At 37.3% G+C, this 23227-nt stretch overlaps 1 protein-coding gene across 2 annotated transcripts in view; it reads right to left on the bottom strand.

Annotated features, from left to right (window-relative positions):
* Positions 1 to 23227, bottom strand: part of LOC108042233 (protein CEPU-1) — a 288251-nt gene that overhangs the window by 102036 nt on the left and 162988 nt on the right. For both annotated transcript variants that reach the window (XM_044458803.1, XM_044458804.1), the window contains exon 5: positions 21159 to 21286. In XM_044458803.1, coding sequence (XP_044314738.1) covers positions 21159 to 21286 — 128 coding nt within the window. The remainder of the gene's footprint in view (positions 1 to 21158; positions 21287 to 23227) is intronic.

Below are 23227 nucleotides of genomic sequence, written 5' to 3'. Positions count from 1 at the left end.
AGACAGCAGAACTTTAAAAAAAAAGCACTGCACCCGACCTACAAGTTGCAGTACCTTCTGCACCGTAGGATCACAGTGGAAGAGCCGCACAAACGGACCGGGCCAGTGCAATGCACAAATTACCAGGAATACGGTCATACCAGGGCTTACTGCACCCTCAGGTCAGTATGTGTAGCTTGTGGAAACTGCCACGGCTCCGAACCCTGCCCTGCCCACAAAGAAGACTCTCTCACTAAAAAGTGTGTAAACTGCCAAGGAAACCACACAGCAAACTACGGAGGCTGTCCAGTCTACAAGGTGATGAAAAGTCGGATGCAACGAGCGACAACGGCACGCTCCCTGAACACACAAAACACTTATATGAGATCACAAACGACACCGGAAGTTTTCTTCGCAAAAGCAGCCAGATCATCATTTGGCCCCTCCATTACCACCAACGGAATGTCTTACCCCAGTGCTCTAAGATTAGGCACAGCTCACACAGAGCCGAAAATTGAAAACATACAGCAGGCCATGGGACAGCCACAAAGTAACATGGAATCTATGATGATTACTTTGCAAGAAAATATGATGGAATTTATGTCCTTCATGAAAACCACCATGCAAACCCTTATGCAAAACCAACATATCTTGTTACAAATGCTTCCAGCTCAGCAGTCCAAATAAACCATGCCTAGCCTTAGAATAACTCTGTGGAACGCCAACGGTGAAATAACTGAATTTCTGAACGAAAACCACATCAACTTTGAAATACGGGGATACACGTTCTACGGCACCGATCATCCAGATGGTAAGGCACATGGCGGAACTGGCATCTTAATAAGAGACCGCGTCAAATACCACTCTCACCAACGGTTTGCAAAAAATCATCTGCAAGCTACATCGATAAAATTGGGCAACTGCAACCTTGCCATTGCCGCTGTCTACTGCCCACCCCGCTTCTCCGAAGACCAATTCATGGACTTCTACAATTCACTTGGTTAGCGATTCATTGCAGCAGGAGATTACAACGCCAAGCACACGCACTGGGAATCCCGCCTTGTGACCCCCAAAGGAAAGCAATGATGCACTCATTAAAACATGCAATAAACTGGCCTACAGATCCTAGAAAACTACATGATATAATTTATTTTGCTGTGACAAAAAAACATTTCTCGCCATCTAATATCAGCAAAATCGCTTTTGGATCTATCGTCGGACCACTCATCTGTGCTCATAACTCTTCTTCAAAGCCCGGAAATAATCGAGCACCCTCGCAGGCTGACGTCGCATCGAACCAACTGGCTGAAGTTCAAAAAGTACGTAAGTTCCCACATTGAACTAACTCCACAACTCAACATCAAGGAAGACATCGACTGCTATGCCGATGCACTGGAGTCTGTACTCGTCGCAGCAGCAAAGTCTCAACACCGCAAAGGAGGGATGGGCACACACACCAACACAAAACTAACCTTGAAATCGAACTGCTTGTTCTGGAGAAAAGACGCTTGAGACGTGCTTGGCAAACCAGCAGCACTAAGCATCCCTTGTGGAGGGCCCACCCAATTCTAAGTGCGCCGGCCGAAACAGTAATTCCCATAAGAGACTCTTCAGGCAGCTGGGCCAGATGCGACAAAGACAGAGCTTGTACATTTGATTTACACCTTCGAAATGTTTTTCAGCCAAACCCAGCAACTACGCACTACCGTCGCCGTCAATTCGAATCGAATCTAAGACGGAGCCAATTCTGTTTCAACCAAATGAAGTTGCAAAAGTAATCAGCGAGCAATTTAAACCAAAAAAGGCCCCAGGCGGTGATCAAATAACTCCCAAATTGTTAATAGAACTTCCAAACTGTGCAGTTGAGGTTATTAGTAAGCTCTTCAACGGGATTACACGACTTGGCTATTTTCCAAAAAAATTGAATAAATCGGTAATCATAATGATACCAAAGTCAGGAAAAGATCACACAATACCTGCTTCGTACAGACCGATAAGTTTATTCTCATTTCTGTCGAAACTGCTCGAAAAATGCCTTTTGACGCGCATAATCCCATATCTAAAAGAGCACAACGTTATTCCAGCACACCAATTTGGCTTTCGAGAAAGCCATGGAACAATTGAGCAAGTCAACAGACTAACAACAGAAATACGGACTGCATTCGAGCTTCGGGAATACTGCAGTGCGGTATTCCTTGACGTTGCACAGGCTTTCGACCGAGTCTGGCTTAATGGTCTTATGCATAAAATCAGAACGATCCTGCCGGGAAACACTCACAGGATACTTGAATCGTACCTTTACAACAGAGCCTTCGCCGTGAGATGCAACACTACAACATCCGACGACTACGCTATAGAGACTGGAGCTCCCCAAGGTAGCGCCCTTGGTCCAACTCTATTTCTCCTCTACACCGCAGATATCCCCACGAACGAGCGGCTAACTACTTCTACATTCAAATGCCCAATTCAGGCAACAGCACTACTAGCTGATCATCTCGTTGTAGTGGAGAGGTGGTTATCAGACTGGCGTATAAAAATAAATGCGCAAAAGTGTAAACATATAACGTTTACTCTTAACAGACAAACGTGTCCCCCGCTAACCCTGAATAACACGCCACTTCCACAAGATGACGATGTAACGTACCTTGGCATCCACCTAGACAGGAGTCTTACATGGCGGAGACATATCGAAGCTAAGACAATTCACCTAAAACTAAAATCAAACAGTCTCCATTGGCTTATAAACGCGCGCTCCCCACTCTGCCTGGACTTCAAGGTCCTGCTCTACAATTCAACGCTTAAGCCAGTCTGGACCTACGGCTCCCAATTGTGGGGAAACGCTAGCAGCAGCAACATCGATATTATTCAGCGAGCACAATCAAAAATCATGAGAACTATCACTGGGGCACCTTGGTATGTTCGGAACGACAACATCCACAGAGATCTTGGCATTCTACCCGTAAAAGATGAAATATCAAAACAAAAAGCGTCCTAACTTCTCATCCAAACCAGCTCGCCAGGGGCCTAGCTAGGGTTTCCAACAGGACCCGATTGCAACGCAAAGACCTTACAGCGCAGCAATAGTTATTAGAGCCCCTAAATCTCGCGCCAGACACCTTGGCTGTCAGATAGTTTTTTAATTTAAGAAGAGAAGATCCAATATATAAATGCAAATGTTGAAAAAAGAAAAAAAGGTTGCGTGAGTGGTGCTACTCTGGACAGAAACACACCTTCAGGATTTGATACAAAACACAAATCAAGTAGGCGAGTGAATGTCGAACATGGTTTACTTGAGATAAGGATATGTCAAGCAGGACGTCAATAAAATCATGCTGTGCCATAGGTAGTAAGACATTCGATCCATCCTTAGTGGAACAGGTAACTCCAGGTATATTAAAATCACCTAGAACTACCAACTGCTCCCTATCGGAAAGCTTATTTGCAACAGACTTAATAACGGAAAGGTGATTTAAATAACCAGGAAGTTCAGACAACGGCGGAATATATGAGCAAGATATGTATATAGGGCTACCAGGAAGCGATAACTTTACACAAATAAATTCAATGGTATTGAATTCATCAAAAAATAACTCCTCAGACGGGAGGTTTGAATCAACTACAATTAAGACTCCACATCACCGTCTAGAGGGACGGTCATACCTTATATTATGTACTTACCTGGAAAAACTTCGGAGGTAAAGATCTCCGGCTTTAACCAGGTTTCTGTAAACACAATAATATGCCTTCTTTTTTATCTTAGCCTCGAACTCTTTTACAACCATATTATCCGGCCAAAAGTCGCGCGAGCATATGGCTTCAAAAAGCTACTGATCCGGCGGAATGTTCTCATGTTTTTTTGATTGAGGTTGGGGGTGTTACCCTTTTTCTGTTTACCACCAGCGGCCTTTTTTCGCTTAGGGGACTCTTCTAATAGCTTACGACTCTTAAACTGCGAATCCAGCGCAGACAGGAGATCATCAGCTCGGCGTAAACTATCTCTAGCAACTCCGAAACAGCTAATCAGCCCTTTCAGGCCGCATTTAGTTTGACGCATAAACGATTTCATCTCGTTCGCAGCCTCGACACAAGCATCACAATAAAACTGCAAATTGGGCCCCTTTCAAAGGTCATCACTTGTCCGGCCAGTAAAACCGGCGCACTTGGTGTGCACCATATTTTCACTCAGCCCTGATTACGAGGCTAAATTATTATTATTCATTTTATCTATTGGAACCATTGTACCAAGAAATCGAATTGAAATTTATAAGCGAGCAGTTATAAGTACCGCAAGAGCGCAGAAACTGCCCGCTTAGAACTTGCAAAGGAGAGAGCGGGAGCGTAAATTAGTTAAAGTGCATGCAAAAGCAACACTAACAAGAAAGGAAAGCTAACTTCGGGCGGAGCTGAAGTTGATATACCCTTGCAGAATATTATGTACATTATATTCTCCAAAATTATTCATATGATGCATTCATATGATGCATTCTTAAAAATCCCAACTTCCTAACTTTAAAAACACTAAAGTTATGGCATTTCCAATCGTTCAGTTATATGGCAGCAATAGAATATAGTCGGCCGATCCTTATGAAATTTGATATGTCGGATTGATTGCCAAAAATAAAACCCATAGAAAATCCCAACATCCTAACTTAACAACCACCAAAGTTATGGCAGTTCCGATCAATCAGTTATATGGCGGCTATAGGATATAGTCGGCCGGTCCTTATGAAATTTGGTAGGTCGGATTAATTGGCCAAATATAAAAAACTTAGAAAATCCCAACTTCCTAACTTTACAAACACCGAAGTTATGGCATTTCCGATCAATCAGTTATATGGCAGCTATAGGATATAGTCGGCTGATATCGGCCGTTCCGACTTATATACTGCGTGCAAGAGAAAGAAGGGTGTGTGCAAAGTTTCAATTCGATATCTTTAAAACTGAGAGACTAGTTTGCGTAGAAACAGACAGACGGACAGACGGACATGGCTATATCAACTCAGGAGGTGATCCTGATCAAGAATATATATACTTTATAGGGTCGGAGATGTCTCCTTCACTGCGTTGCACACTTACTACGACTTACGACGGTCAACGCACAAAAAGAGAAACCCCGACGTTACAAGAAAAGAAAACACAGATCAGAATTACGAAATTAAAACAATTTCTTAGTGTTATTACACAAGTGCACAAAGATTTATAGTTCACTCGCGAAGCAAACGGAATTTAAATGTATGTTTGAATTAGCTGTAAGAAAATGAAAATTGATTTGATAAAACCCACCGATGGGGATAAACGAAACATAAATACAAAAACCGCGGTCCCAATCCGCGTCTCCGCGGTCGTCTTAACTAACGCCAAAAGCTGTCATTGCCACTCCAAGGGCAAAAAGCGTAGATACCGAAATTTTCGCTGGTGATTATCTTTGTTGTCCCACCTTCACAGATCTTTTCACCGCGATATATATCCACAACTCGCGTCTTACACCGGTGGAGAAGTTGTTCAACGTATTGTCCAAAACAAGTGGTGATGCGCACGCCATTGTTTCCAAAGCCCCGCTGACCAACGAAGGGTTTATCTCCGCGTGGCGAGGCCTCACCCACCGCTTCGAGAATTGGCGGTTATTAGTCAGTTGAAAATCCTCTTCAACATTAAGGCAGTACTCCAAGAGTCCGGAGCCGCTCCGAAAGAGCTGCAAAGCCCAATCCAAAGTTGCTTGACAGCCTTAGAGATGTCCTCTATCGAAGTCAAGACTTGGGATTGTCTCCTGGTGAATATGGTTTCCTTAAAGCTTCTCAAAATTACGCTTTCGATGTGGGAGCAATCCATTCACAACAAGGTGGAAATTCCAACATGGAATGAGGTAGACTCGTTCTTGACAAATCGTCATCGTACTCTGGAGGCTATCGACGACATCAGGCCTAGCAGTTCGGGCAGTTCATCACACCCTCCTGCACCTCGGAAATTCATTCGCGGCCGCTCTAATTCCGTCTGCGCCAGCCAGGTCTCGACCACCGCTTACTACAAGAGGCACGGACGCCTCGGAGGATCACTCTGAGCCGTCCTTCTGGGCACAGCCCTCATTAACATTTGCCATCTACGGTTCCGAGGCAACCTTTGTTACGGAGAGACTTTTCAACCTCGACCAATTTCCATTCAAGACTATCCAGGCCCAAGTCTCTGGCCTTAATCAAACCGTGGCCGCTCAGTCCACGAAACTCTGTAATTTTTCTATTCGATCGCCTTCCATAACCCGGCAGATCTCGCTAGGCGGGGGGTAGCGCTTCAAGACCATGCAGCTGTGGTGGCATGGTCCTGCCTGGCTGCAAAGGCTTCGCTGCGAGTGGCCCATTCAAGGCGAAGACCCCCCTGTGTTTGAACTCGAGAAGCGAGCAGATAAGTTCCATGTTACGAAGGCTTCCCTTGAAGACATTCTTGAGCGTTTTTCCACAATCGAGTCCTCTGTAGTATGTATGTATCATTGTAGCGAGTACCCACTGTACCGACACCAACATTGTATTACAGTGTACTTAAACAAATACAAAAGCGCCGGCCGCTAAACTTTTGCGGCCAGCCGAAATATGAATGCGCCTCAGAGCCCAAGTTATGGGAAGTGCTAGTGTCAGCATATTCCCATGGCCTGAGTGCAGACACATACAAGGCATGCATGTACAACTTCCCTCGCGCTCTCAGTGCTACCAGCACAAATACAATTGCGAGCATATACTTCGATATATATGACGGCCGCTGCCAATGTTTGCAGGCAGCGCAGCCGCAAATAGCTAACTGAAATTCATTATCAATTTGACAATTCAATAATTAAGATCTGCCCATGGAAAAGTAAAATAAAGTGACTATTAATTATTATAAAAATATGATGGCAATATTATAACATGGCGACCGTGACACTGGTCCTGGAGGACCTAGGAAGGAACAACTGCACGAAAGGAAAATTTGCAGCTACAAATCTGGATACCAAACAACCTGAAACGCAGGGGCGATAAGTACCAGTTATAAAATTTCATAGAGTGACTTGGCGGAGCGGAGCACATTTACGGGCAGAGGACCAGGAAATTGATGACGACTTCATACAAACTGCAACTGGAAATATAAATCTGAGTGAGTAGAGATGGAGTTATGGCAAAACGTAGAGACGTGCGAACCAAACTAAAAAATATAAAAAAAAAAGTGGCAATTATATAAAAACAAACCAGCACCGCCCTGGGCAACAGCCCAAAAATTACAAAAGAACTTGATTTTCTTAATTCAAGTTTTGTAAATAAAAAGCCAATAACTCCAGCTCACTCAGTGATTAAGAAAATTAATGACGACAAAAGAAAATTAACACCTCCACTTCCAAAGCAGTTTCCAAGAAGAAACAAAGTGTGCCCTAAGACGACTGCGCTGGGCGACTGGAAAGCCAAGGTGCGAAGGCACCTGCGGAAAAACCTGTGCGATGACCGGCACCGGTACCGCCTGAGCCCATAGGCCCAGGACATCAGCAGCTGAGACAACAAGTGTGAGGGGTAGGCCGCCCCTTACGCCAGCGAAGGAGCATCAGCGACCCTGGAGAATTGAACCGACAGCGCTTCCAAGAGTGCACATCTTAAATTTTTTTATTATTTTATATGCATCTGCGATGCAAAAACTTATAATTAACAATAATTGTACAGACCAGGCAGTTTCTAGCTGCGGGTCTTAATTTTTTTTACCTAGGTAGGGATACATGTAACAATTTTATACACATACCACAAAATTTAAACAAAAAAAAAAAATTTAATTAATTAATTAAATACATAATTAAATAAATGCCTAAGACAAAAAAAATAATAAGAGAAAAAGGAGAAGAGGTCAGAAGAACTTCCTGAATTTAAAAATAAAAGAATTAAATAGGCAGCTATATGCTGAAAAATCTACCCCAGTATCCTGGGATGAAAATGTAGAAATTAAGAAAGAATTAGAGAACACGTATAGGGAATTAGATGCCTACAAAAATAAAAATGATATGAAGGAGGCTAGAAAACCTAAGTGCCCTGCAGATTGTAAAGGGCCTTTCGAAAATACAGCTTGCGAGTATACGTGCCATAAGAAAAATTAAAAGATATCAAAATAAAAAGAAAATATTTAAATATGAATGAACATTTTTATACCCGTTACTCGTAGAGTAAAAGGGTATACTGTATTCGTGCAAAAGTATGTAACAGCTAGAAGGAAGCGTTTCCGACCCTATAAAGTATATATATTCTTGATCAGGATCACTAGCCGAGTCGATCTAGCCATGTCCGTCTGTCCGTCTGTCTGTCCGTCTGTCCGTCTGTCTGTCCGTATGAACGCTGAGATCTCGGAAACTATAAAAGCTAGAAGATTGGCATTTTGCAAGCAGATTCTAGGAGTTCTTACGCAGCGCAAGTTTGTTTCAAAATGGTGCCACGCCCCCTTTAACGCCCACAATCGCTTATATAAGATTTTAAAAATTTAAATATTTCGGAAAAGTAAAAATGCAGTTTTATTGTGTTTATCAATACCTATCGAAATGTAGAAGAAATTTTTCAAATCGGACCATTCGTTAAAAAGTTATGCGTGATCAAAGTTTCTATCTCCATCTCCCTCGCACTCCCTTTACCTGAGTAACGGGTATCTGATAGTCGGGGCACCCGACTATAGCGTTTTCTCTTGTTTGTTATGAAAAGTAACGCAATATCTAAAACAGATTTTGAAAGCGTTACAGAAATAATACCCAAAATGGGTTTAATTGATACTAAAACAGTGGACTCCACTGCTAATTTAATTAATAAAATCGAATCAAAAACTATTGATACCGATTTAACAAACATATTATTATCAATAATTGTTTTTATAATGAGTGCATACATTTTGTATAAAGCCTATATGTACCACAATAAGTGTGTATCAAAAAGAGCTATAAATAGAAGCCAGGCCAACGATCTGGATAAGATTTAAATTTATAAAGCACAAACAATTATTATAAAAATTTGTTCAAAATAAAAATTAAAGTCAAAAATTTGTAAATGTATGCAATGACATACCAAAATAAGAGAATTGAAATTTTTGAAATAAAAATAAAAATAAAATATATTAACATACAAAATGAATACCACAGATTGCATAAGAATTACTCTATCCAATCAACCAAATTTTGAGAATAGGGTATTAGCCATACTAAGAAACAGAGGAGAGGCTCTTTCAATTTCAGATTTTGAAGACGAATATATGAATAGGTACGACCTAGCCTTTTCCCCGCTTTTTCATTGCAGCGGTACGCAAAAAGCAATAGTACTGTCTACAGTAAGACACTGTAAAGTATTTTCTGAAGTAGACATACACCCAGTCCTAGGACATATAATTGTACTAAAAATTATGCACAACTAATACAAAAAAAATAAGTCCTTAGTATGGAATGGGAGCAATTAACTCTCCACATACGAGAATTAAAGGACACATTTGACAAGTCTTACAAATGTATAAGCCAAAATAGGCCAATACATAAAGACACTATTAATAAACATGCAAAGATTCTTGTAGATTCTTTCAATACTGCAAGAACTTTAGTACATGAAAATAGGGCAGCGATAAATAAAACGAATTGGTCAAAATTATCTAAATTTTTGATCAAATTACGTTCAAATCTAATAACTGTCAAAGATAGGTATAATTTAAATATATCGGTACCGACAATTTTAAATACACCTTTGACAATAGATCAAGACATAGAAGTAACAAATATTAAATTAAAAAAATATATTCGCAGACAGACAGACAGAAAATGAAGATATCCGATTCGACGCGAAGGAATCAGAAATAAAAAAAAAAGATCTACATGATCTAACAATTCCTGCAGTTATAACAGTAACAGAAGCAGAAGAAGAAGAATATATAGAATCAGATGTAAGCGTGCCAGACACAAAAGAAAACATAATGGCAGATCCAGCAGCCCAAAGGGCATATATAAAAGATATCTCGAATGCAATCCCGGAATTTAACGGGCAAAAGATACATCTTCAAAGATTCATAACATTCATAACTTAACTAAAGGCACATTCGAAGATTTGGCTGTAGATGTCATTAAATCCAAAATAATAGGATCTACACTATACAAAGTACAGAATGAAACAACAATAAATTCAATAATAAAGAAATTGCAAGACACTATAGTCGGTGAAACATCCGATGTAGTCAAAGCGAAAATGGCGAAAACAAGCCAAAAAGGCAAAACAGCTGAGAAATTTACATCAGAAATAGACAACTTACGAAAGCTCCTTGAAGCCTCGTACATTGACGAAGGCCTACCAGCCGAACACGCTGACAAATTCAGCACAAAAGAAGCCATTACCACAATGGTTAAAAATTGTGAGCATGGCCGCATAAAAACAATTTTAGAGGCAGGCAACTTCACAACTATGAATGAAGCCGTCACTAAGTACATACAATGCAGTACTGAAATGACAGGCAATGCAAATTCAATACTGTACACACAAAGAGGAAACAACTATCGCGGTAACAACTTCAGAAATAATTACCGCGGTAGGGGCAATAACCGAGGTAATTATCAGAATAACGGATATTACCAATATAATGGCTATAACCAAAATAACGGTTATAACCAAAACTATAATAATCAGACCAACAACAATTATAGAGGTCGTGGTTATTATAGAGGAAACAACCGTGGTGGAAACACCAACAACGCAAATACGAACACCAACGGACAGAATAATAATAATGTCCGACAGGTACAAACCACGTCGGAAAACCAATAAAGACCCTTAAGATAAAAAACACAGTAAAGAATACGGTTCATACTATCAATCTTAATTTCAATCTTTTCGTTTCTCTCAAAAATGAATGCACAAATAAATTATATACATTACTAGTTGATACAGGTGCAGATATATCATTAATAAAAGAAACTTCGGACTCGTTTAACAATGTTGATTATAAAAATATTACCCAAATATCAGGTGTTGGTGAAGGAACAACCAACTCAAAGGGATTAGTATCAATAGAACTTCTTTCAAGCAACTATGCTATACCACATACTTTTCATTTAGTAACATCAAATTTTCCTATTCCATGTGATGGAATCATAGGCATAGATTTTATGAAAAAATACAATTGTCAAATAGACTTAAAACCAGAAAACGATTGGCTCATACTGAGACCAGATAACCTCTATAATCCGATTAATATTCCGATAAATCATACACTCGAAAATAATTCGACAATTTTACCAGCTAGATCTGAAGTCGTCCGAAAAAGAACTATAAATTCAGAAACCAGGTATATAGTAATACCAAACCAAGAAATCCAAAATGGAGTATTCATTGGCAATACCATTGCAGATTCTAAAAACACTTTTGTCCGAATTCTAAATACAACAAATAAAACAGCAATTCTTCAATTAAATACACTTAAAGTCGAACCATTGGATAATTACGATATAATTAAATCCAATAAAAATACAAATAAAGAAGAAATCTTAGAAAAACTTAATAAAAATTTCCCGCCTCAATTTAAAGAAATACTTAAAGAATTATGCACCAAATACACAGATATATTCGGAATAGAAACCGAACCGATATCAACTAATAATTTCTATAAACAAAAACTAAGAATGAAAGATGATGAACCAGTATACATAAAGAATTACAGAATCCCCCACAGTCAAAAAGAAGAAGTAGAAAAACAAGTAGAAAAACTAATTAAAGATAAAATAATAGAACCATCAGTTTCAGAATACAACAGTCCATTATTAATAGTCCCGAAAAAATCATTACCAAATTGCGATACAAAAAGATGGCGTTTAGTAGTTGATTACCGCCAAATTAACAAAAAAATTTTATCAGATAAATTTCCACTACCAAGAATAGACGATATTCTTGACCAATTAGGTAGAGCTAAATACTTCTCATGTCTAGATCTAATGTCAGGATTTCATCAAATAGAACTCGAAGATACGTCTAGAAATATAACGTCCTTTTCCACGAGCAATGGCTCCTATCGTTTTACACGATTACCTTATGGTTTAAAAATAGCGCCAAATTCTTTCCAAAGAATGATGACAATTGCATTTTCAGGTATCGAACCTTCTCAGGCATTCTTGTATATGGATGACCTAATTGTCATCGGTTGTTCAGAAAAACACATGATTAAAAATCTTAGAAACGTTTTTGATCTTTGTAGAAAAAACAATCTTAAACTGCACCCAGAGAAGTGCACATTTTTCAGACACGAAGTGACCTTTCTTGGACACAAGTGTACTGACAAAGGTATTTTACCAGATAGTAAAAAATACGAAGTAATAGAAAAATACCCAGTCCCAACGGACGCAGACAGCGCTAGAAGATTCGTTGCATTTTGCAATTACTACAGACGTTTTATTAAAAATTTTTCCGATTACTCACGCCACATAACTAGATTATGTAAAAAGAATGTTAAATTTGAATGGACAGATAAATGTCAAAACGCATTCGAATACCTAAAAACCCAATTGATGAAACCCACATTATTGCAATATCCCGATTTTAATAAAGAATTTTGCATAACAACAGATACAAGCAAACAAGCAGGTGGAGCTGTTCTAGCCTATGCATCAAGATCCTTTACGAAAGGAGAAAGTAATAAAAATACAACAGAACATGAGCTAGCAGCTATCCACTGGGCAATAAACCATTTTCGACCATATATTTATGGAAAACATTTCACAGTCAAAACAGACCATAGGCCATTAACCTATCTATTTTCAATGACAAATCCAAGTTCGAAATTAACACGAATGAGATTAGACTTGGAAGAATATGATTTTACTGTGGAATATCTTAAGGGAAAAGACAACCATATAGCCGACGCGCTATCAAGAATAACAATAACGGATTTAAAAAATATCCAGACAAATAATAAAATTCTGAAAGTCACTACCAGAAATCAAAGTAAACAGAAAAATTCCTGCGCAGGAACAGAAAATGTAAAAATAGATTTGCCTAGGCATATTCTTAATAAAGCTTCTCAGCCCAACGTATACGAAGTCATTGTTAATGACGAGGTACGAAAAGTAGTGACCTTGCGAATAACTGATTCACTTTGCTTACTAAAGCATGGAAAAAAGGTTATAGCAAGAATTGATGTTAGCGATTTGTACACCAATGAAATTCTCGACTTAGGTCAGTTCTTTCAAAGGCTTGAAAAAGAAGCCGGTATACTTAATATCAGCCAACTCAAAGTGGCACCGAGCGAAAAGATCTTTGAAACCATTTCAATGGAATCTTTTAAAATTATGGGCAATAAAAAATTACAATCATTAAGAGTAGCGCTACTCAAGCCGGTGACCCAATTATCAAATAATGATAAAGAGAAAGAAGCATTACTGTTTACATTCCATGATGATCCAATACAAGGAGGTCATACAGGCATAGCTAGAACATTAGCAAAAATAAAAAGGCATTATTATTGGAAAAACATGACCAAAGATAAAACAAAATATATAAGAAAATGTCCTAAATGCCAAAAAGCAAAGACAACAAAACATACAAAGACCCCATTAACTATCACCGAAACGCCACAAACGGCTTTCGACAGGGTAATTGTGGATACGATCGGTCCACTACCTAAATCTGAACAAGGAAATGAATACATAGTAACGCTAATTTGCGATTTAACTAAGTACCTTGTAGCCATACCAATCCAGAACAAAAGTGCAAAAACAGTAGCAAAAGCTATATTCGAAGATTTTATTCTGAAGTACGGTCCAATGAAGACGTTCATTACGGACATGGGAACAGAATACAAAAATTCGATAATTGAAGATTTATGCAAAAACTTAAATATCAAAAACATAACTTCAACAGCACATCATCACCAGACTGTAGGAACCGTGGAGCGAAGCCACAGAACATTTAATGAGTTCATCCGCTCATACATCTCAGTTGATAAAACCGATTGGGATGTATGGTTGCAATACTTCGTATATTGTTCCAACACAACACCCTCTATGGCACATGACTATTGTCCATATGAGTTAGTTTTTGGTAAAACTTCAAATTTTCCTCACCAATTTAATAGCATAGATAAAATAAAACCTCTATATAATGTAGATGACTACGCTAAAGAATCTAAGTTTAGACAAGAACAAGCATTTAAGAGAGCTAGATTAATGTTAGAATCTCATAAAAAGAAACAAAAAATTAGATATGACAAAAATACCTTAGATTTGGATTTAAAATAGGAGATCAAGTTTTATTGAAAAATGAAACAGGGCATAAGCTAGACTTTAAATATACTGGACCTTATAAGGTTGAAAGTATAAAAGAAAACGATAACATAGTAATTTCAAATAACAAAAATAAAAAACAAACAGTACATAAGGATAGGTTAAAAATTTTTATTTCATAATCACTTTAATTCTCTTATAATATATCACGTATGGCCATACATAAATTAAGAACCATAATTTAATGTAAATATAAGACAAAATTAAAAAAAAAAAAAAAAAAAAAAATATATATATATACTAAAATAAATAATACTTTCTGATTCGAAAAAAAAAACAATAAGAAATTAAATAAATAACACAGCAAAAAAAAAAATATATATATTTATATTATTATAAAACAAGATGTTCATTTATATTTTATATACATATAGTAAGAAAATAACTTCATAGAATTACGTTATTTTTCAAAAGGAGGGAGATGTAGTATGTATGTATCATTGTAGCGAGTACCCACTGTACCGACACCAACATTGTATTACAGTGTACTTAAACAAATACAAAAGCGCCGGCCGCTAAACTTTTGCGGCCAGCCGAAATATGAATGCGCCTCAGAGCCCAAGTTATGGGAAGTGCTAGTGTCAGCATATTCCCATGGCCTGAGTGCAGACACATACAAGGCATGCATGTACAACTTCCCTCGCGCTCTCAGTGCTACCAGCACAAATACAATTGCGAGCATATACTTCGATATATATGATGGACGCTGCCAATGTTTGCAGGCAGCGCAGCCGCAAATAGCTAACTGAAATTCATTATCAATTTGACAATTCAATAATAAAGATCTGCCCATGGAAAAGTAAAATAAAGTGACTATTAATTATTATAAAAATATGATGGCAATATTATAACACCTCGCTTACGTTCATATTGTCCACAAAAAGCAACAGCGCAACTAGCAGATCACTGAGTTCTTGTTGGAAAATGGATAGCCGACTGACGAACAAAGGTCAATGAGCAAAAGTGTAAGCACATTTCATTTACATTAAACAGACGACACTGGCCTCCGCTTACATTAAACAATACTGTGCTCCCTCAAGCAAACGAAGTAACGTACCTTGGCGTACACTTTGACAGACGACTCGCTTCGCAGAGACTCATTGTAGCCAAGAGAACACACCTAAAGCTGAAGGCTGGTAGCCTGCAGTGGCTTATAAGCTGCCGCTCACCTCTTAGTAAGGACTACAAGATACTGCTCTACAACTCAGTCCTAAAACCAATCTGGACATTTGGCTCTCAGTTGTGTGGGTGTTCCAGTAACAGCAGCGTAGAAATTATGGAAGGAGCTCAGTCGAAGATCCTCAGAACCATCACCGGTACACCGTGGTACGTTCGGAACGATAACATTCAGAGAGATCTAAATATATTTCCCGTCGGAGATGAAATAGCGCAAACCATGGAAAGATACTACAATGAACTGTCAACACACCCAAACCTCCTCGCAAGAGGATCTCCTCCATAAAGCTATTCACCGGGTACCGACGGAATTCCAGGCTGCGTGCTTAGATTCTGCTCTGAAACTCTGTGTAGACCTCTGCACAAATTGTTTACCCTATCCTTGGAAACTTCTCACTTATTTGAAAGGAGTCATTTGTAATTGAGTTTGAAAATGTTATTACACCCCATTTGCAACACCTTAGTAGATGAATTATATCTCCATGCTAACACGTATTTAAAAGGCGAAGATCTACGACGACAAACCTCTTGGAGCTAACGTCTTTTGTAATAAATGGCTTCAGAAAGAACATGCAGGCTGAAGTAGTTTACACAGATTTTAGTAAAGCGTTTGATTAGTAAATCACTCGCTTCTTGTATTAAAGCTAGACTTATTAGGGTTTCCATGTGATCTTCTAACATGGATCTCAAGTTATCTAAGTGGTAGGACTCAACGAGTCCTCTTTAAAAACTCGATCTCTGATTTGATCCGAGCCCACTTCTTTTTACATTATTTATTAACGACCTCCCTCTAGTCTTGACATAGTCGCGTGTCCTCATGTACGCAGATGACGTAAAGTTGTGTCTGCAATATAACGAAACTTCCAGCAGTTCTGACTTACAATCGGACCTCAATGCTTTTCAAACATGGTGTTGTTAAAATCTCTTGGATTTAAATAGCGCTTAGTGTAAAGTAAGGACATTTTTTAGGGTGAACCCACAATATGCCACGTAGACGCTGAGTAGTTGTGCGTTGTCTAGAATCACGCATGTTGATGACCTTGGCGTCCTTCTTGACCCAAAACTTAAATTTTTAGACCATATTACTTCCATGGTGAATAAAGCCAGGGGAGTGCTTGGATTTATCAAAAGGTGGTCAAAGGAATTCGACGATCCCTATGTTACAAAGACTCTGTTCATTTTACTAGTCTGTCCAATCCTGGAGTACTGCTCAGCAGTTTGGAGTCCACAGTATGGTGTACATATAGACTGGATAGAGTCTGTGCAAAAGAACTTTTTGTTATTTGCTCTACGGGGTCTTAACTGGAATGCCTTATTTATCTCTAGTAGACTTCTTCTAGATATTCTACCATCCTTATTAAACCGTAGAACGATGCTTACCACTACTTTTATTCATAAACTTATTCACGGGGATGTGGAGAGTCCCGAGTTACTTGGTCGCATAAACTTGTCTCTGCCTAATAGAATTACCAGGAACTATATTCCTCTTACTTTAAATCTATGCATGAGCCGTTTAGAGTAATTTGTAATGACTATAGTAGACTATACCATGTTATTTTTACTACCGCCTCTTTGACAATCCGAAAAGCATTAATTTTTATCTTACTTAGCACGAAATTTGTATTAGTATTTTGTTTCGTATGTATTCTAACTTAGTCTGATCTAGCGATCTTGTTTTTTACGCCCTTGGGGGAATAAGGCTTCGCGCGTAACAAGCACTCCTTGCACTATACAGTATCATTTTATTAAATAGTTTGGTGAAAAATTAATACCCTTTTTATACCCTTGCAGAGGATATTATAATTTCAGTCAAAAGTTTTCAACGAAGTGAAGGAGACCCTATAAAGTATATAAATTCTTGATCTGCATCACCTGCAGAGTCGAAGTCTAGCCATGTCCGTCTGTCCTTCTGTCCTTCCGTCCGTCCGTTTTTATGAACACTTCTCCCTGAGTTTTAAAGCTATCTGCTTGAAACCTATAAGTTGTCTTCCTATTACAGATAATATATAAGTCGGAATGAGCCGGTTTGGTCGACAATACCATATAGCTCCCATAGGAACAATCGGAATAAAAAATTTTAAAAAGTAATTTAATTTTTGTTTGTTCTTTGTGATTTGATAATATTTAAATACTATGAAACTACGGTTTTATTTAAATTATTTTTTTTTCTATTTATTAAAATATTTATTTAAGGTATAGTAATTATTTAATATATCAGAATTACGCTTTTAGTTTTGTCAAAATCGGACAACAATATCATATCGCTGCCATAAAAACGATGTCAAAATGGAGCGCAAAATCGATATAGCTTTATTTTAGTAATATTAGGCATACAAATCGAAATGTAGTCGTTTTGTAATAACGGCAAGGTCTATAAACTTGGGTTTGCCGAAGTTTACTTCCATTCTTGTTTTATATATTATTGTATATCAATAAATTTTGTTGTTCTTTTTATTCAACTTTTTGTGGAAGAAGATATGTGTTGTTGTTTTTTTTTAATTCACCCTACGTTTCCAATCGTGTCATGTACATCGTTTTTATGGCAGCTATATGATATTGTTGTCCGATTTTGACAAAACTAACATCATTCTTTATAGGCGTTAAGGGGACCCCCCATTCTCGGATTCAAAAAATCGATTTTTTTTTAAATTTAACTATAACTATTCAAGAATGTTGCTTTAAAATTTCAAGTGAAAATTTCAAAAACTTTTTCAAAATATAGCCTATTTATGAAAACCGATGAAAAAAAAGTCGTTTTTTAAAAAAAAGTTTCAAAGGTCCGCAATTTTGTTAATTCTTGTGCGAAATGAATAATCCTAGTTCATGCCAGAGCCAAACTTGTACTCTTCTTAATCCCGTTGGAATTTTTGGTTTCAGATGTTCCCCTTGAGCGGAAATCACATGCGCCGCCGAAAAGAAGGGCTTTTGTTTAATGACAAAAAACAAAAAAAAAAAATAATCGAAAAGTTACCTTATCGACAGTAGGAATATTTCTAGTAAAATTAGAACTTATTTAATTTCATAGTTCGAGATTTGGTTTACGCTTCAACTTCGAGTTTGAAGGGTATAATAGAGAACATGGACATGGACCTATGTTTTTCTGTTATAACATTTAGATTATTTTTAACTACAAGTAAGACTTTAAAGACAATTACATTGCCTAGCAATACTTTCGAAATTAGCTTATAGATTTCCACTGTGTGATATATTTCTATCGGTTTTAAATCATGTACCATCAAATATTATTGAAAGTTTTCCTCGAAAGACTAAAAAATATTTGGCAATTTTTAAAATAGTTTAGTGAAATATTAATAAGTTTTTTTATTTATTTTTGTATATCAATAAATTTTGTTGTTTGTTTTTTATTAGACTTCTTGTGGAATTCCATTAGCGAAGATATAATAATAACAAAAAGAGCTAGATGTCTGCACGACCTTTACAAAGTTTTGCACAATTCATTTTGGGTAGTTTAAATGTTTGCGCATAAAACTAAAATGTTTTGTGTAGGTATAGTGTTTTTATTTTCGTAAATTACGTTTTAAACTCCTAAAGTGCTGTAGATGTATTTTGACAGGGATTTATGCCGAAGTTGTCTCTCTGGATGTAAGACCGGCGCTGGCTGCACAAGACATTTACAATGCTATTTTTTGCGAGTGACTTATTTGTTGATCTTCGACTTATTACTCTTGTATGGTAAGTTTTCCTCCAGCTTCAATTTACTCAAGAATCCTGTCTGTGTTGGGAGGCATCGAGCTGAAAATGCACTTTCGTCAACTTCTGTTCAGCGTGTGGTCGTTATGTTATGTTAAACATTCTTTAACATCCTGACCTAAATTTATTGTTCCCCAATATTTTTATCCGCGGCATTAGAAGTACTAGCGACGTCGTCACTAGGCATAAGGGACGGATATTTATTAGACCGGTTGTTGTCATCATTTCTTGGAGTGTACTTCGACTTTTCAAATCGATTATAGAGACTATTATTTATATTATGATATAGATTTGGGTGGAAACTATCTACCTGTCTATTTTGAGGTCTGTTTTGGGGGACTATTAGTATTATTTTCCGAGAAGTTGATATTCCTGTCCGTGATTGCCACATAGTAAGTCTCTCCCAAAAATTCAGGTTTCATAGCCTTTACAGTACTACTTAAAGTTCCTTTAAGGCCTATTAAGAATGATTTTTGGCATGATTTGAAAGGGTTAGCGCTTTTCCTAACCCTGATTGCAATCTGCACGGTTTCTTCGGTTATTTTCTCATTAACTTATATACTCGTATGAGGTAATTCGGTCATAAGAGTATCTATATCTCATCTATCCTTGCAGTGTAATAATAGGGCCTCCCTGATCTCGTCCGAATTTAAAGTTGCACCCGAAGCTATAACTGCCATATTAGCTTTGTCTTCAATCTTTTGACGATTAGCCCGCAACAACATCTGTCCGTATGGAGTCTGGTATTTTTCCCTGAGTATTAAAATAATGCCCTAAATACTATTAATGAATTCATTTAGAGTGTATAGATGGTAGAAAACGTATAACCCTACGTCAGTAGTGTTAATAATGTTATTAAGGTGAGGTGGTGGAGAACTGGTACTCAAATGAGAATGAAGAAGTTATTACCGGATGTAATGATAAAAAGTTGACGGGGCTTCCTGCTCGCTAGTTTTAGATGTTTTAATGACACCTCTAGTGGTAAATCTCTAATTTATAAATTTTTGACTTTATAAATTTTCGGCTCTTCTTTTTATTAGATTTTAAAAAGTTTGAGCGAAAAAATATTTATTAGTCTTAATTCGAAAGGTGATTATGCTTGAGCCTTAAATTATATATATATATTTGTCTGGTACCTATACAGTTGTTTTGAGTTGTGTGTCTGTGATAGTGTTAGATTCAAGTGTAATGGGTTACATTCAAGCTTTAACAACAGAACTCGATCTATGTAACAAAGATCAATAAAGTGTTGCAACTGCTAATTGCAAAGCTTCTCTGTTCTTAACATAGATAAGTTTCTGACCCTCTGCTTCCACCCGCGTAGAAAGCTGATGTGTCTAGTGTGAAGTGTAGACGAAACTAGCTAGTCCTATCATAGTCGGATTATCTTCCTAGTGAGTGCAAGTGTGATGAAAGCTATGTGAAAAACGTTGAGTTATAGAAGAAAGGAAAAACATAACTAGCGTGTGACCTTTTTTTCAAAAACTTCAATTAACTAATCAAAGGTCATTAAATCCAACAAAAATACATTTCATAAATAATAATTACGTTCGGTCCCTAGAATAAGTCAAATTTGGTTTAACTTCATTTTCCTAGATAATCGATATGGTAATATTTAAATCTTGACATTGTTTTGTCTGCAATTGGCAAATGACAAACAGTGATGTACAAAAGTGAATACTCTTTCAAAATATTCATAATTAAAAAAAAAACAAATTTTTTTGTGTGTACCATTGCAGAGCATCTGAATAGTTTAGACTATCAAAATTTATTTATTCAAATCCGACATTTAGTTGTATATTTATATTAATGAAACTTTTCCAAAAATCTTCTTTATTTATTTTTGTAAATATCGACCTTGGTAACTTTGTAAAACATATAGGATTTCAGTATTTTGTATCGGTTCTTATACTGCATACCTTAGTAATGACAAAAAAATGTGTTACAAACATTATTTAGTTAAGTTGACAACAGTTAACAATTCAAATTATAAATTTGTTTAAATTACCTGATTTTTATGAGTCCAATGCACTGCGATGGGCGGGTCAGGTAGGTGTTTTATCACGCATGTTAAATTAACCGTCGAACCCAAATCAATGTAAATCTCTGGTCCTCCAGGAATACTGGTAATAGGTTCTATGAAAAAGATAACAAAAATCATTTGTCATGGAGTAGTTCCGGAAATTAAGATTTTTAATCTGGCTTTCTGACAGAAGAATGGTTCTGGGAAAATAAAGAGTTTTCCACAATATAAATGAAATTTCCTGAGTATCACAGAAGGTCAAGGAATCATTACATTTCAATAATAAATAAATGCAAATTTACTAAAAACACAATAACCCGTAATCGATTTTTTCTTTAATTTTTCATATTATTTATTTTTTTATAAAGTTGTGCTTAAAATCGATAAATTAAAAATGTTATTAAGATGTCTTCCAGAGTTTTTAACCAAAAAAGTTTGTTTTGACTTATTTGGCGAGTTTATACGTTTCCCATCTTTCGAGCCTATTACTCAGATCGACGTAATCTAGTAATATGATCAACGAAAAATACCAGAAAATTACGTCTCGTTGCCAACCACCTGAAATGAAGTCTTGATGAGCCTTCATCAGGCCCTAGCGAAAAGATAAAAAATTTTATCTTCTGAAGTGTCTGTTGTCAGAGCAGAGTGTTTCTTAGATCAAAAAATAAAAAAGAAAAAAAGAAAAAAAAAATCGCATGAATGTATGTGAAGATATATGTTATTACCTCAGAACAATCTCGGTGCTGAACTAACCACCACCAATTTATTTAATGGTCTACCGCAAAAAAATAATTCCTAATTGGAACCCACCCTCAGGTGTTTATTTGCTTTATATTATATAATGATACAATTTTTTATATAATGTTTGCTGGAAATGTTTTTATCTGGGAATAAATGTACAGGGCCGCTAAGAATGCCTTTAGGAATGCCATTGGGATGCCATGCGAAGCACAATTGAGATGCCAACTCATACCTTATCGTAATCGGCTCTAAAAGGAACTCCTCGGAACGCTGGATGCAATGCATTTCAACGAATAGCATAGGTCGAAACCACCGTGCGAAATACCGACATATAGTGGTCGCAGATACAGTTATCCCCTTTCTCTAACACGTTTGAAAACCACATTATTGGACTATCATGCTTCATAGATAAAATGAAATATTAAATAACGAGACACCCAATACCCAATTGACTACAAAACTGACTTATAAAAGCGTAAATGTTAATGAATGAAAACTAAGCTTTAAAAATATTGACAAAAGCATTTGTTTAAATTGGAGTGTTAGTGAATTGTCTAAAGCGACATATTGCCTTATTTTCAAGAAAACTGAACGGGTCCCAGCGCAATTATATAGTTACTGAGGAAGAATACCTAGCCGCTATTGTATCCCTGATACATCGCTTAACAAATATGCTTTGTAATGGGCGAAAATCAAATTTATAACTACCTAGCTTGCGACAGTTAGCAATATTGGAACATACTTCCAATATCGAAACGCAACCCTACGACTTGCGTACGAGACTTTCCAGCTTGCTAAAACCTAGACACACGCCACTGCGGGAAAACTTTTTACTTTTCCAACGATCGGCGAACAGAACAAACGTTCTAGATTTTTCTCCAGCGAAACCCAAAGTTTTTAAAAAATGCACGTGGTTTTGATACCGATACGCGTTTAAAAGCGTAATCATAGTTTATACGTCCGCCTACGGTAAAAGAGCCCGTGTATTGGTAAAAGTGCTGATACATTTGTTTATTTAGCTGAAGTAGTGCAATCCATACGGATCCGCAAGTAAAGGAAAACAACAGTTCTTGGGGAGTTTTCTGGGCTCCTTGAATATTTCATAACGCGCACCCCGCGCCCCTATTTAGAAAGTTTTCTGATTTAGTATTTTGTTCCATATTAGCGTTAAAACAGACCCTAGTTGGAAGCCTGAGTGGTGACTCTAAGCGTAACGCAGCGAACATGGGAGGGCTGTAAAACCTAAACGCAGAGAGAGAAGTGATCGGAGAATCACATGGCGAGCGTCCCTGAGCATAGAACCCACTAGAAGC

This window comes from Drosophila rhopaloa, unplaced genomic scaffold (genome assembly GCF_018152115.1).
Source record: "Drosophila rhopaloa isolate 14029-0021.01 unplaced genomic scaffold, ASM1815211v1 contig_172, whole genome shotgun sequence".
Taxonomy (NCBI): Eukaryota; Metazoa; Arthropoda; class Insecta; order Diptera; family Drosophilidae; genus Drosophila; species Drosophila rhopaloa.
Note: the sequence above shows the minus strand (reverse complement) of the source record. Positions and strands in the feature narration are given on the sequence as shown.